General features: G+C 43.4%; 2 protein-coding genes across 6 annotated transcripts; both read left to right on the forward strand.

Annotated features, from left to right (window-relative positions):
- Nucleotides 1-746: 746 nt before the first annotated feature.
- LOC111953524 (sentrin-specific protease 2) lies at nucleotides 747-6,109 on the forward strand. Of its 4 annotated transcripts, none has more exons than XR_011474278.1 (16): nucleotides 747-1,079; nucleotides 1,495-1,556; nucleotides 1,684-1,793; nucleotides 1,959-2,028; nucleotides 2,179-2,260; nucleotides 2,375-2,561; nucleotides 2,678-2,784; nucleotides 2,877-2,962; nucleotides 3,054-3,181; nucleotides 3,281-3,403; nucleotides 3,515-3,646; nucleotides 3,753-3,959; nucleotides 4,944-5,023; nucleotides 5,152-5,236; nucleotides 5,365-5,478; nucleotides 5,576-6,109. XR_011474278.1 is itself a non-coding variant. In XM_023972869.2 (16 exons), exons 1-16 carry the CDS (start codon nucleotides 928-930, stop codon nucleotides 5,636-5,638), a joined length of 1,770 nt encoding a protein of 589 aa, XP_023828637.1. In that variant the 5' UTR covers nucleotides 747-927; the 3' UTR covers nucleotides 5,639-6,109. The 4 variants fall into 4 exon arrangements, 3 of the variants coding, with proteins under 3 accessions (XP_023828637.1, XP_023828638.1, XP_023828640.1); XM_023972869.2 differs by having other exon boundaries at nucleotides 5,383-5,478; XM_023972870.2 differs by having other exon boundaries at nucleotides 3,284-3,403; nucleotides 5,383-5,478.
- A 1,083-nt stretch (nucleotides 6,110-7,192) lies between these two features.
- LOC111953523 (uncharacterized) lies at nucleotides 7,193-13,217 on the forward strand. 2 transcript variants are annotated; one of them, XM_023972867.2, is made up of 8 exons: nucleotides 7,193-7,612; nucleotides 7,758-8,609; nucleotides 8,760-8,959; nucleotides 9,221-9,500; nucleotides 9,647-9,765; nucleotides 9,943-9,978; nucleotides 10,076-10,165; nucleotides 10,320-13,217. In XM_023972867.2, the coding sequence occupies exons 2-8, from the start codon at nucleotides 7,779-7,781 to the stop codon at nucleotides 10,642-10,644; spliced, it is 1,881 nt and encodes a 626-aa protein (XP_023828635.1). In that variant the 5' UTR covers nucleotides 7,193-7,612; nucleotides 7,758-7,778; the 3' UTR covers nucleotides 10,645-13,217. The 2 variants fall into 2 exon arrangements, with proteins under 2 accessions (XP_023828635.1, XP_023828636.1); XM_023972868.2 differs by having other exon boundaries at nucleotides 8,107-8,609.
- Nucleotides 13,218-15,113: the final 1,896 nt, after the last annotated feature.

Here is a 15,113-nt window from a genome sequence, read left to right on the forward strand (position 1 = left end):
ATTAAAACCGGTCAAACTGATGCCATTTGGACATCACAGGACCAACCATTCCCAATTTTTTGAGTTATTGCATTCTCCCCGGGTCCCTACACGAAACAGAAAACTTGAACGGTGTTAACCAGATTAATGCATTCATTCTATCGATGTCAGAGACTGGCGAGCACTATTTTATTTAGTCTTCTAGGGCAACACGTTATGACAGAAGCTGCATGTATAACTATAGTTGACYAACAAATGGTCAGACCAAATGTTGGAAATTATAATATGGCCTACCAATGTCGGAAATTCTAAACAGAAAATTGTCTAAATTATGGGTGAAAATAGCCATTAGGCTTTACGGTCCAGTACAGAGTATCAGCTAAATCAATTATTATGGTGGATCAAAATGCGCAAGTAGCCTACTTTTTTGAAGTAATTTGTTTGACAATCCAACGAAAACATAATCACACAACACCCATGATATGCAAAACGGAGCCCTTYCAGACAGTGAAAAACTGGCTACGATGTTTTTACATGCCACAGTATCCAGTCTAATGCCGCGTTCAAATACTAGTCGGAACTAGGAAACTCGGAAATGTTTGCTAATTGATTGTATTTATACAAGTGCCTATGTCAACCGCTTAGCATTTCCAAGTTTCCTAGTTGCAACTAGTACAGGAACGCGGCATAAGAGWAGCATATCCAAGTAGTTCCTACGAGGAAGTCTCTGACGTTTCCCCCCCTACGGTTTACGGTCTTCACGTTTGTGTATATTCACGTCACTCATTTCAACACGAAGCTAAATGCTAGGCTAACTGTGCTAGATAGAAGGTGAATGGTGGTTTGGCGCAGGTAGAACATTCGTGCCCACGGAGCTTGTATTTTAAACTGCGGATAGTCCTGGCCCGACCGTACGAGGACGTTTCCATTCTCTCGTATCTGTCTGTGATGTACGGATGGGTAGTTGACGGACTATCGTCGCTTTTCGAGCCTATAACCCGGCAAAAACATTCCGGTTGGCCTGGTTTGAACGTTGGCGGGGAGATAGACTCGCAACGCCAGGATAGCAACGCCAGGCCAACCAAAAGGAACTACCAGAGGTCGGTGACTGGCTTGGTGCTAGCACATGTACTGTCTTTGGTGCTAGTGTGCTCTGTGTATCTGTTTATGTAACGCGTTAGTAAYCTAGCTGGCAAACGCTAGCTAGTCAACTTGCTAACAGCTAACTTGTCACCCAAGCTCGCTAACCTAGCTAGCTAATTATTAGCAACAATTGTCATTCATTCCAGTTGGTGTTAGCTGGTTCCTTCAAAAATAAATAAGGCGAGCTAACTCTTTCATCGCGCCACTTACCAGACATTAGCTAACTTTCCTAACGTACCAAATAGCAAGGTACTGTAGAAATGAATAAATGTAACAAACTAACTGTAGCTAACTTGCTAACAAATGTAACTTTACTACTTGGCTAGTTACTGTTAATTGTTGTTGAGTAAACGTGTTTACATTCTGTTACAGCGTTCATGTTTCAGAAAATGTTAGCCAGAGTGAACCAGTGGCGATCAAGAGACGGAGAAAAGGTATGGTAACTTATTACCAATAACTTTTAGCCACTGTTCTTATAATTAATTATCATTGTAACTAACGTTAGCTAGTTAGTCAGCTTTGAACTGACTACATGTGTACTGTACTCTCTCATTGTCATAGACATAATTCATTTTGTGAAGAAGACTGTAGCAGGGGTGGCTGGGCTGCTGAGACTGAGGAACCCACTCTCTCCTGCCAGTGAGAGAAACGGAAGGTACACAGCAAGCCAGGTATGAATGTGTACCAGTCGTGCGTTCTAGTACTGTATGCAAAACACTCATAAACCACTGCTCTGACTGAAAGACACATACCAGTACAAAAACGTTAAAATGTTTGTGCAATAACTGCACAATATTCACATCTGACTCACGCCCTAAATCACTCCTATTGTGTAGGGCCCTGTGGGCCTGATGGGAATAGATGAACTCCACACCTCATGGATGAACAGCTCTGATTGGAAAATGGGTGAGTAAGCCTCTAATTATTTGATCGATAAGGAAGGAGGACAGCTGTGTTGTACATTACAACATCATGGTATATAATGTATGTGAAACAGCAGAGGGGACAGGTCAAGTGGTTGCTTCAACTTGTTTATCCCTCTTTCCATGTCTCCAGAGAAACCAACAGTAGGAGGACAGAGGGAGAGAGGGGGGCTGAGCCTCCTCCAGGGAGCCTCTCCCCCTCTGAGAAAACACAGGTAGGTCTCTTCTTCTGTCTACTGCATACTTTCAGTTCTGGGGCTTTAACACAAAAGTTCTACATATGTGAGATGTTCTTCCTTTAAACTTTGTGTCCTCTGTCTTGTTTTCAGTGGCTCAGTGCTGGGTCCAGGGAACCCAGACAGAGGGAGAGATGGAGACAAGCCCCAGAGACGCTCCCTCCAGCTCCTGCCCAGTCGGCCTACCCTGGGGGTGGGGGTTGGGACAGGACCCCCCAGCTCAGACCTACCCCCGCCCACCCCTAACCACACCCACAGACAGTGCTTGGCAGTGGAGGAGGTGAGTTAAGAATGAGTTTGAAATTAAAATCAACCCTGTGATTGATCCTGGTTTTTATTAAATGCCACGCCAGGTATGTCAGTAGTTGTCAGGTGTTCTGTGTGTGCTGTTTCCAGGCTCTGAAGGAGAGTGATAAGGAGCACTACAGACGGCTTCTGGAGATGGTGTCCGATAAATACAGCAAGAGCCAACCGCTGCCCTTCACCCGCACCAAACCCCAGGGGTGAGTGGTGATGGAGTGTGAGATTATAGTTTTAATTCCAGTGGTTCGGTTAGCTAGCTTTTACAAACCTCTGTTTCTTCGCTTCCTCACAGGTCAACATTTACACAGGATGGACATAGAATGGCCATTTTGGGAAGAACCTATGAGTCTGTGACCCCAAAGACAGGACCCCTCAGAGGTAGACTACTATCACAGCCTCCCTCACCCCCCTACTCATGTATTGGAAGCTGTTGTCCTAGGCTAATGTTTTCTCCTTCTCCTATCTGCAGCCAACCCCAGTGTGTATATGTGGAGAGATACATCCTCAGCCAAACAAACCAGAGACATGAGAGGAGAGTTGTGTCTCAGTAAGCCTCTCAGCGCAGCTGTGGATACACAACCTGCCAGCAATGCAACGGTAGGACACACACTTATGAACTGTAGTAAGGATGCTAGGAACAGTCATAAGGCTGCTATGAAGCATCATAAGGTTGTTATAAAGTCTCTCTCCCTCCAGCAGAAGCAGCCAGAGCTGGATCTATCTGCAGAGGTAGCAGCAAGACTCAACCTGGTGGACAGAGAGAAGCCAACACACACTGACACACTCAACAGCGCTGAGGAGCTCCCTAGGTTCAGCAAGGTGAGTGTTCTTTTTCCCCTATAATGGTATGTCTGTGTAGTGTGTTGACATAGGAGTGTATGTATTCTATGGGTATGTTTTCATTCTGTTTATTTCAAACTGTGTGTGTAGGAGATGGCTGTGGAGGTGAGTCGTGCCCTGTCCCAGAGGGATCTTAACCTGGTCCTGAGCTCAGCCTTCAAGCTATGCATCACACAGAGAGACCTGGCTTCTCTACAAGAAGGGAGCTGGCTCAATGATGAGGTATGTATGGTTGTTGGCTATTAAGTTTGAGGTTGTTGGTGTGTGTGTGAGAGAGAGAGATGTACGCGTGTGTGTCTAACAAAAAAACTCTCCCTCTGTGTCTCAGGTGATTAACTTCTACCTGTCCCTAGTAATGACTCGTAGCAGTAGTGCGGGGCAAGGGCTGAAGGTCTACTCCTTCAGTACTTTCTTCTTCCCCAAACTACATGGAGGGGGGCACGTCGCCGTGAAGCGATGGACCAAAGCTGTGGACCTCTTCCAGTATGACATCATCCTGGTTCCGCTGCACCTGGGAATCCACTGGTCACTGGCTGTAAATCTCCCCAGATTGACGGGGCTTCATTCACTTTAGTGGTCACCAACCTGTCGATCACGGCCGACTGGTCGATCTCCAAGGCATTCCTAGTCGATCACCAAACATTTCTGCACTTGATTCGGCAGCCCTAGTGCTGGGAAGGCTGTGTTCACATTTTGAACCATTTTATGTGTTTGAAGGTAGATCTCCGCCTACCCGGCAGGCCCATAGAGCAAATCAAGTGCACCTATAGGCAATGTTCCCTCTAAGCTGCGCACTGAAATATCAGCCTGCGCAGAGAAGCACGAGATTGAACTTCACTTAACTTTCTAGAGTTTACACTATCAACGTTTCCCTTTACTGTGCAATACTAGCCACTTTCAATGCAACACACCGAAACACAATGAACTATGCAAGACTTATTACTATGCAAAACTAACTATGCAAGTGATTTTGTTGTAGGCAGAATGCGGCATAGTAGGATTCTATTGCGTTGACACGCACGACTCAGCCCATACTCTTCACAGACTGGTGCGGCATAACCAATCAGCAATGCAGCAGGCCTATTTGCAAATAGACCATTGCCATACATGGATCTGTGCCATTTACTTTGAACTGGACTGTGTTTACAGCATGAGAGGTCGTGAGTAGATGCGATTGTTTTGAAACAAAGATAATTGAAAAATCATCTGAAGAACATTGGCAGAGCAATTCAAGCATAGCCAATATGCAGTGATGGTGTGTTGGGCCTATAACCTACTATAGCACAACCCTCATTGCTACATAATTGTTTTTAATTGGTTAATGTTGCATAGGCTTACGTTTTTTTAAGTCATGTTAAAAATACAAAAATCTGAGCGGTAGATCTTGGCTTGCATTTTGACTCAAAGTGATCGTGATTCAAAAAAGGTTGGTGACCACTGCTTTAGAAAGTCCACTGGTCCTTCTCTGTGGTCTTTGTAGATACCTGTGGACTTTGTTTATTTCCCTTTCCCTCTCTAGGTGATAAACTTTAACTCCAGGACCGTGAGGTCCTATGACTCTATGGGACAGAGACATGACGACATCTGCAGCCTCTTACTGTGAGTCCTCAGTCCCCTTCCAGTAATCATTTGGTTTGACAAAATTACCTGTAATCTGATGACCATCTTTTTTGTCATTTCATTCTGTAATCCTGTTACATGTATTTGGTTCGTCCAACCCTGTCCAGGCTGTACCTGAGAGAGGAGCACAAAGCCAGGAAGGACCAAGATCTGGACGCGTGCAAGTGGACAGTGGGCAGCTTGAGGGCCAGCGTAAATTACCCAGACAGAAATACATATCTAATCATCTTTGTCGTTCTTATTTTGTCTTGAATGTATACAGAGTGCGTCTAGGGCTGTCAGAAATAGCATCCGTTCTCTAGTGATTTGCTTTTCACCAGGATCCCTCGTGTGTGTAGGAGATCCCTCAACAGAAGAATGGCAGTGATTGTGGAGTGTTTGCCTGTAAATATGCTGACTATGTAGCCCAGGGGCGGCCTCTCAACTTCCGACAGGTACATAGGCCATCGCAGGCTATCATACTCACTCGGTGTACACTCATACAATCTCTTTTTCACTCACACACTGATGTCTCTCACTCGTTCTTCTCAGTGTCACATGCCCCTGTTCAGGAAGCTGATGATCTGGGAGATTCTCAACCAGAGGCTTCTGTAGGACTACACAAAAAGAAATTACAGCTGCAAAACAACCATTACAACAGAAATGATAACAAACAACAACATCAGGCATGACTACTACACAGCCTCCAAACTACAACAGGAAGGACAACTACAGCGAACAGCTAAGCACAAAAGCAATAAATAAAAAATATAAAATAATAATACATTTAAAAAAGGACTTGAAGGACCAAAGCTATGGACCACAGAATGACCTCTTACCCTCTATCAGTGGGTAGAAGTGCAGTCCTTGTAGTGAAGATAGGGTGGGTGTTCTCCGAAGCAAAGAGGTTACAAAGGATGGTTTGGAATTGATAGTGTGTTCAGATACAGCCTGAAGTGCCTTGGACTCCAGAGAGCGTCTCTGTCATACTTATAGAAAACACTAAATGGGGAATCAGTTAGACACTTGAAAATCCCTGCTGTCGTAGATGCAAACTTAAATTTAAAACAAGCTTTCTGTGTGAAACCAGAGTGTTTGTTAATGTTGTGTGTGTGTATATTTATATATAATGTCTATATTAGGTACTTTATTTTTATGACTAGTAGAAAGTGGAGTGACAACTGAGGCATATGTTATGAGTGTTGTTGAATGTGTTAATTTATGGTTGAATCGTCATTGAAGAGGAGAAGGCTGCATGTGTGTGTACTATATTTATGTAAATAGATATTTTTTGACTGAAACGTTTGTGTGCGTAGCTGCTTTCATTTTGGCTGGACTGGAAGAGAGACCGGTGTGTGAGGTGTGCCATCTCAAGCAGAGCAGGACACCATCTTAATCCCTCGCCACCACTAACAGATATGGACAAATAATTTCAATCCTAAATGTGTAACAATAGTTTATTTATTTGATGCGGAAGGCTTTTCTTTTATGGCATGTATATAATTTAATCCAGCAGTAACAGCATCCGTGTAGACGTTTTTGCCATGAACTTTATAACAGTTCTATTGGATTGTATGAATTTTCGTAAAAGGCATGTAGAGAAGAATTTCTAATGAGTCTGTACTGCTTTAGCTTGGGTCTGCCTCTGAAATTGCTCCCTATGACTCAAAGTGGTGCACTATATAGGGTTCCATTTCCAAAAGGCCCTTGGCCATAAAGCTATATGTGCTTTAGCTTACACCCCTGTAGTGTTCAGTGTGATGGTAAACCTGTAGCTAACATGTATGGGACGGCAAAAGAAGGTGAGTTGGCTAAAGCGCGTACAGATCTGGGACCAGGCTAGTACCGCTTATGCACTGGTCATTACATTGTGTGTATTTCTGCTGCTGTTATTCATGTGTGCATAGAGCCGTGCTGACAACCTCAGTCATATTTTTGTACGTAATAAAGATCAGAAGGAAAGAAATGGATCCGCTTGTGTTATTGACTAATCACTGTCATGTCATTTATGAGTGTGAATGGCCGTTCTGTCATAGTGTGTGTATATCCTTTGTTTATGGAAGACGTATCCAAGAGCTATGTTTCATTATACTCCAAACCTACAGGTGGCAGTATTGTGACTTTTGACGTCTAGTCAACCATTTGTTTGTAGGAGGGAGAAGCCCGACGCATGCGTGACTGCACAAAAATCGGACCATCGAAACAGACCGTCTTCTACGCTATATTACTTTCAAGAGTTATCTTACCTAAAGTAGTTTGAAATGTAATGTATTTGCCTTAATCTATGTTTGATATACCTTACAAAATGCCGTCATTTTACATGACCGTATTTGTGTGATCTCTAGTGCAAATTCGTTGTTCTGTGGTAGTGTAGTTTGTTTGCAATATTTGGCGTGTAGCTGGCGGGAAGTGAAAATGTTATCATATTTATCTCTTTACGATATTTTCATCAATTAGCCAATGGAAGGTGTCTTTTTAACCAGGGCGTGCACCGCTTATTGTTTTTGAAAATCACGGTCGATTAATGTGAGAAAAGTACTTGCACCGTGGCTTTTTCTGGATGGTATCGTCCCACTGGAAGGATCCGCTGTGAGTCTGCTTTGTTTCTCAAACCATACATACATTTTATCTGCTCCCCCACAGGAGAATTGTTTAACAATTGCAATGTGAGTTTTATTAATAGGTTATCATTCTTCGATTAAGAACCATCAGCCCTTTTTTGTCCCTTTTGAAGCGCTCTGACATTTACACCACAATGTCTCAGTCAGAGACGTGTTGCATTTGTGGGGTGAGGTTTGTGAGGGGGCCCAAGGGTTACAACAGGAGGAAAGTCACCACGCTGACCAGCCCCAAGACCTTCAAGCTAGTCTTTGACATCACTCCTGATGACTCATCCTTCCTCTGCTGGGTCTGTCTTGGTGTGCTCAGAAGGAAAACCAAGCAGGATGGGAAGCTTTGGACTTGGTCAGATTTGCCAACAAAAGTTGGCAGACCTCGAAAGCCCCGTGCCGAAATACCAAGCTCATCCACAACATTATCCAATCAAACTCCAATTATAACCAACCCATCTTCTTTATCCATAGAAGAGGAGTGCATTGCTTCTAAAAAAAACAACCGGAGGCCAGTTCGTCAGTGGGACGGGGAGAAATGGACCACCATGACTTCTCGTTCCCCAGAATTCCATTCAACGACCATCAGACGACCTCAAACTCCCATAGCCCCAACCACACACTCCTCTTCAACACCATCAAATCAAGTAAATTCCTCAACATTATCAAGTCAAACTTCAAATCAGATCAGTTCTCTGTTCTCCTTCGGAGAGCGGACAACAAAAAGACGTCCGAAGGCACCCCAATCTACAACACACTCCACACTCCTGTCTCCGTTCCCCGTTGACGAAGGTATAAGGCCCAAGAAGAAGAATCTCTCTTTCTCCAAGACTAAGCAGAGCTATGGGTTTGGACCTCATGCCAAGGCCCTGCATTACATGCACAGCCACCAGCACCTGAAGGCCTTCAGGTCCCTGATGAAGACCAAAGCTAGAGAAGCCATGACCCTTTTCCTCGCAGAGGTTATCGCCCAGGAGGTAATTGTTGTTTTAACATAACATAATTAATTTAAAGAATGTATTTGTTTATAGGCTACCGGCAGTTTATGGCTCATCAGGTGTGAGTGTGTCGTTGTTGAAGATGTGTTTTGCAAAGAAATGTATGTGTCCATTTGTCTGATTTACCAGAGTAAGGTATTGATGAAGGACCAACGTGGGCCATTGCGTCAGCCGCTGACTGAGGCGAGTGTGAGTGAATTTTCCTGGGACGCGGTTCTAGCGTGGGGGGAAGAAAAGGCCCCTATGACCCTGGCATGTCTTAGGGCCATGTTCCCCAAACCCAACACCATCAGGACACAGGTTATGATGGGAGCAAGGAAAACGAAATGGTGAGAGAATAAGAGATGATCAATTAATAATAGTTGATTGTAGGCACCTTTCCAGATGATCAAAGCGTTTTATATTGTATGGGGATCACAKCATTTTTTWTTTWTTTTTTTAAATGTACATTTAAAATTCTGTTTTGTACTTGAAAACAGGGTTCTACAGGGCTGAATTATGTGACTGCTGTTCATTATTAATGACTTGCTCTCTGTGTGCATGAAGGCATAAATTGGTTGTAACATGTTCTCCATTGATCTCTTTTGAAGCCCGAGGACAGAAGAGGCGGCAGGTGATATGGTCAGCCAGAGGGTGGGGCTTATCCTGGCCATCGTCCTCTACACCTCCATGCAGAAGTGCAACTTCATCCAGGCCTCTCTGGGGGTCGAGTTCTGGAAACAGGGCTGTCCTCTCAGCGTGTTGAAAGCCCTCAGTGCCCTGGGGGTGTGTCCCAGTGCTGCCTCTACCAGGAGACACGCAGAGAGGCTGACAACCGGCTTTGATCCACCTCAGCAGGACCGGACAGAGGGGGTGGTGGAGGAGCCTGGGGTAAGTTCTATTCCCTCAGCAGAAAAAGTCTTCTGTTTGTTGACTTWTTTGTATGTCTCTTGGTGTCTGTGTATTAAATTATCTTTGAAAATAATTTCCCCTTGGTTTGTTCTGGTGTGGTTCTAATTCATTTGTGGTCCCTGCAGGACTCCTTTTGTAGATCTGAGGATGAGAGTCAGACTCTGAGTTGTTCTGAAGAGTATTCCAGTTCCTCCCCGACCCACTCTCTGAACTCGTTCTCGGACGAATCCCACTCCAGAGACGGGTAAGAACCATATCCTGGAGGGAGGGGTTTCTAGTAGTGTAGTTGCTCAAAATTAGCAGTCCGTTGCTACTCTTTTGGTAACCACAAAAGTTTGTCCATAAAACTACCTCGCACAGGAAGGTGGGATTAACTGGAGGTCATTTTGAGATTCTCATCTATTTATCTGTGTGCGCTCAGGTCCTGGTCCGATCAGAGTTCCAGACCTGACTCCAGGTGAGAGTCTGTGTTTTTGATGTGTGTGCGTTTGTGTTTGATGATGATCCCTCTCTCCTTATGCCCCCTGACCTTTGCCCTCTCGTGTCCACTGCAGGAGCAACGACTACCAAGGCCCTACTCGGAGGCCTGACTCCCGGGAGTACCAGAATCTGATCAAAGAACATGGTTACCACAAAGTCCAGAAGTAAGTTATAGAGAAGTGATCCTCTACGGAGCTGTAGTAATCAAAATGAATTTCGGTTGAGGACCTGTGTATACAGGTTTTCACTTCAACCATTTGCTCTTATCTCAAGCCTATAACCGACTAGTGTCTTCCTGTCCCTCTCATGCCTTCACAGACCTACATTGAGTCGATGGACGAAGAACAGTGAGGACAAAAGGGAGGCAAAGAAAAACCCTGTTCAAAACCCCAAGAGAAGGAAGATGACGAAAAAGAAAACTCCTCAATCGCCTCCAGTAGTAAACGCAACTGGCGCGCACCGTTCAGACATGGAGACTTCTCAAATAAGTAAGGTAAACATGGAAGTCGTTCAAACATCTCAAGTAGACAACACACACGTGGAACCCGTTCAAACGTCTCAAGTAGACAACACACACGTGGAACCCGTTCAAACGTCTCAAGTAGACCACACACACGTGGAACCCGTTCAACGTCTCAAGTAGACAACACACACGTGGAACCCGTTCCAAACGTCTCAAGTAGACAACACACACGTGGAACTCGTTCAAACGTCTCAAGTAGACAACACACACGTGAAACCCGTTCAAACGTCTCAAGTAGACAACACACACGTGAAACCCGTTCAAACGTCTCAAGTAGACAACACAACACGTGGAACCCGTTCAATTCAGCGACACAAAACAAGAAACCTGCTCATATGTTTGAGACAAATGTACAACCTGCTCAAATGTCTGTAATGAGCGAGACAAACATGGAACCAATTAAAATGCCCAAAAGAGGCAGGCCAAGGAAGGAACTTGCTCAAATGTCTGTAATGAGCGAGACAAACATGGAACAAATTATAATGCCCAAAAAGAGGCAGGCCAAGGAAGGAACTTGCTCAAGTAAGTGAAAGAAACATAGAACACACTCAAACTCCACAAATAACCGACACACACTTGGAAACCTGCTCACAAGCTCAGAAGTCCAAGGAAGAAACCTGTCCAAACGACCCAGGTAACTGACACACAAAACAAACCCATTCAAGTAAGCAATACAGACATTAAACTTGCTGAGACAAACAAAGAATCAGTTGTACAGGCCAAGAATCGGAGGCCAAAAGAAGGGATTCGTTCAAATTCCACAATTAAACAGACACTTGCATGGAACCCATTCCGGTAAGCGAGGTAAACGCGGACACCACTTTAATGCCCAGTAGCATGAGATCAAGGAAGAGACCCAGACAAGTTCCCCAAGTATCCGGCACAAACCAAGAACTAACTCAAATGCCCAAAATAACCAAAAGCAACAAGGAACCCTCCGAGATGCTTCAGAAAATGGACACACACATGGCACCTGATGTAACATCTAAAAGAGGGAGGACAAGGAAGGGACCAATTGAAATGTCCCAAGAAACCGACTTACACACAGAAACCGGTCTAATGCCTCAAGTTGGTGAAATTAATCAGCAACGTATCGAAGGACGGGAAATAAATAAAGAACCCGCTGAACCCCAAAAACTTGCTGGAAAGGCTAAAGTAAATCAGACAAAGAAAGTACCTGCAAAGACACCTGAAAAACTAGATCAAATGAAATTTATTACAAAGCGCAAAAGAGGCAGGCCAAGGAAAGAACTTGCTCAAGTAATCAACACAAGCAAGGAAACCCCTTCAATGCATAAAATAAGCAAAACAGGCAAAGAATCTGCTCTTACCCGGGAAATAAAAATTATTGTCAATAGGATGGAAAGCTGTAGTGCTGCTGAGATGCCCCAAATACGTGAGATGAACAATGAACCTGTTCAAGTAATTGCGGAAAACTTTGAACCTGTTCAAAGACTGAGTGGGGGGTCAATGGAGGGACTCGTTCAAATGCCCCAATTAAGCTGCACGGACATGGAACCTGGTAAGTTAGGCAGGACCATCATGGAAACCACTTCAACGGCAGAAAGTACTGAGAAAGAACCCGTTCGAAGGCCTCAAGCAAATGAAACAAAAGCAGAACTTMCTCAAACGTCTCAGATAATGGAAACGATAAAGGAACACATTCAAGTAACCAACACAGACGAGGAAACCGCTTCCGTGCCCAAAAGAAGCTGCACAGACATGGAACTTGCTAAAAGGTACAAAATGAGTGACTTTCAGACCCGTGTAATAAGAATAGTTGACACTAGGATGAGGGCAAACGAATCTGTTTCAATGCTTCAAGTACARGACACAAACCAGGACCCTGAACCTGCTGCAACACCTGAAATAGGCGACACAAACAAACAACCCACGCGAGTGATCAGAATAGTTGTTAACAGGAGGATACCGGCAGACATTTGTAGTCATACCCGGAAAAGCCTGGAGTGTCTGGCTGAGGTAGCGGCCAAATGTGCTCCATTAGATGTTAAATCTGCCGAAGAGGATGGATAAGTAGGTAGACGCATGTTACTTATCAATATAACAAATTTCACAACATGACGTCTCAGGAAGAAGAAAAAAAATGTGTGAAAGGGTATAACCCTAACCTAAGGGGTGGGGAATAGTCTGCAATCAAATGTCTTCTTCTGTATTCGTTTTACTGTAATTGTACATACCAATTGTCTTCTCCACCTTGTTCATTTGATATGTACATAATCCCAGCAACCTTCTGTGTTTTTTGTCATTGTGTCCACTGTGGATTTAGTGTATTTGTTAGTCTTATCCCATTTTGTATTTAGTTGTTCTGATTGTACTTCTGTGGTTGTTGACAATGTAATAAAAATGTATGTGTTTTGTACATAGGGAATTCCTGCAGTCATAGTATCCATGCTAATTTCAGGGTATTTGTTTTCATTACACTTACAAATGTAATTTGACTAAAAGCAAAGACTGTGAACCAAAACAGATTTGCCCACTAATCTTTAAACTAGAAAAGAAATCGTTAGAAAACAACCACAGCGTTTATCTTGACTCAAGGCTTTTCCTTTCATACTGTTTTTGATGTATACATTCTTGCAATATTATCGCGTGTTAATACTTGTGATAATTTTGTGTATATTACTGTTGTCTTATGTAAAAACGAAGCTCACAGAATAAACAGTACAATTGTATACATGGATACCAATGCTTCATAATAAAACATATTTGAAACTAGAAAAACAACCACAGTGAGATTCAAGCCTCAGGCATCAACAACATTAGAACCAGTGACCTGGTCCATATCCCTGTAGCTAGTCCAAGGTGCCATCAAGGACAACCTTTGTTTTTTTCACATATTTAATGCTGTTCAATCGGTTAGTCATTTCTAATTTTTGTAGATTAGAAATGTGATAAGTGAAGTGTGTATATTGGTTACGGTTGGAAAACAAAAGTTGAAATCCAGAAGGTAAATGTTGACCTTTTGGTTGCACACATCCAGAAGAGTAACGCCGAGGGTCCAGAGTAACGCCAAGGTCCTTCACAGTTTTATTTGAGATGATTGTACAACCATCAAGATCAATTGTCAGATCCAACAGAAGATCTCTTTGTTTCTTGGGACCTAGAACTAACATCTCTGTTTTGTCTGAGTTTAAAAGTAAAACATTTGCATCCACTTCCTTATGTCTGAAACACAGGCTTCCAAGGAGGGCAATTTTGGGGCTTCACCATGTTTTATCAAAATGTACAGCTGTGTATCGTCCACATACCAGTGAAAGTTAACATTACGTTTCTGAAAGACATCACCAAGAGGTAAAATATATAGTGAAAACTATAGTGGTCCTAAAATGGAACCTTGCGGAGCACTGAAATTTACAGTAGTTTTTTCATCGGACAAACCATACACAGAGACAAACCGATATCTTCCAAACAGATAAGATCTAAACCAGGTCAGAACTTGTGTAGGCCAATTTGGGTTTCCAATCTCTCCAAAAGAATGTGGTGATCGATGGTATCAAAAGCAGCACTAAGGTCTAGGAGCACGAGGACAGATGCAGAGCCTTGGTCTGACGCCATTTAAAGGTAATTTACCACCTTCACGAGTGCAGTCTCAGTGCTATGATGGGGTCTAAAACCAGACTGAAGCKTTTCGTATACATTGTTTGTCTTCAGGAAGGCAGTGAGTTGCTGTGCAACAGCTTTTTCAAAAAGAATTGAGCGGAATGGGATATTCGATATAGACCGATAGTTTTWAAAATATTTTCTGGGTCAAGGTTTGGCTTTTTCAAGAGAGGCTTTATTACTGCCACTTTTGATGAATTTGGTACACATCCGGTGGATAGGGAGACGTTTATTATGTTCAAGATAGGAGGGCCAAGCACAGGAAGCAGCTCTTTCGGTAGTTTAGTTGGAATAGGGTCCAGTATGCAGCTTGAAGGTTTAGAGGCCATTACTATTTTCGTCAATGTGTCAAGAGATATAGTATTAAAAAACTTGAGTGTCTCTCTTGATCCTAGGTCCTGGCAGTGTTGTGCAGACTCAGGACAACTGAGCTTTGGAGAAATACGCGGATTTAAAGAGTCCGTAATTTGCTTTCAAATGATCATGATCTTTTCGCCAAAGAAGTTCATGAATTTATTTATCACTGCTGAAGTGAAAGCCATCCGCCATCCTCTCTTGGGGAATGCTGCTTTTTAGTTAGCTTTGCGATTGTTAGTTAGCTTTGGATTGTTCTTATTCTCCCCCAATTAAGTTGGAAAAATAGGATGATCGAGCAGCAGTGAGGGCTCTTCGATACTGCACGGTACTGTCTTTCCAAGCTAGTCGGAAGACTTCCAGTTTGGTGTAGCTCCATTTCCGTTCCAATTTTCTGGAAGCCTGCTTCAGGGCTCTGGTATTTTCTGTATACTAGAGCTAGTTTCTTATGAAAACGTCTTTTGTTTTTAGGGGTGCGACTGCATCTAGGGCAGTGGTTCCCAAACTTTTTGTAGTCCCGTACCCCTTTAAACATTCAACCACTAGCTGCGTACCCCCTCTAGCACCAGGGTTAGCACACTCTCAAATATTGTTTTTTGGAAGAGAAGAGAAGA

Source organism: Salvelinus sp. IW2-2015, linkage group LG27 (genome assembly GCF_002910315.2).
Source record: "Salvelinus sp. IW2-2015 linkage group LG27, ASM291031v2, whole genome shotgun sequence".
In the NCBI taxonomy this organism is placed as follows: Eukaryota; Metazoa; Chordata; class Actinopteri; order Salmoniformes; family Salmonidae; genus Salvelinus; species Salvelinus sp. IW2-2015.

Excerpts from the sequence above, each read along its gene's own strand:
- LOC111953524 (XM_023972869.2), top strand. The coding sequence starts at position 928 with ATGTACGGATGGGTAGTTGACGGACTATCGTCGCTTTTCGAGCCTATA. Across the intron at positions 2,562-2,677 it reads AGTGCTTGGCAGTGGAGGAG|GCTCTGAAGGAGAGTGATAA; the intron begins GTGAGTTAAGAA and ends TGCTGTTTCCAG. Across the intron at positions 3,647-3,752 it reads GGAGCTGGCTCAATGATGAG|GTGATTAACTTCTACCTGTC; the intron begins GTATGTATGGTT and ends TCTGTGTCTCAG.
- LOC111953523 (XM_023972867.2), top strand. The coding sequence starts at position 7,779 with ATGTCTCAGTCAGAGACGTGTTGCATTTGTGGGGTGAGGTTTGTGAGG. Across the intron at positions 9,501-9,646 it reads GGGTGGTGGAGGAGCCTGGG|GACTCCTTTTGTAGATCTGA; the intron begins GTAAGTTCTATT and ends TGGTCCCTGCAG. Across the intron at positions 10,166-10,319 it reads GGTTACCACAAAGTCCAGAA|ACCTACATTGAGTCGATGGA; the intron begins GTAAGTTATAGA and ends ATGCCTTCACAG.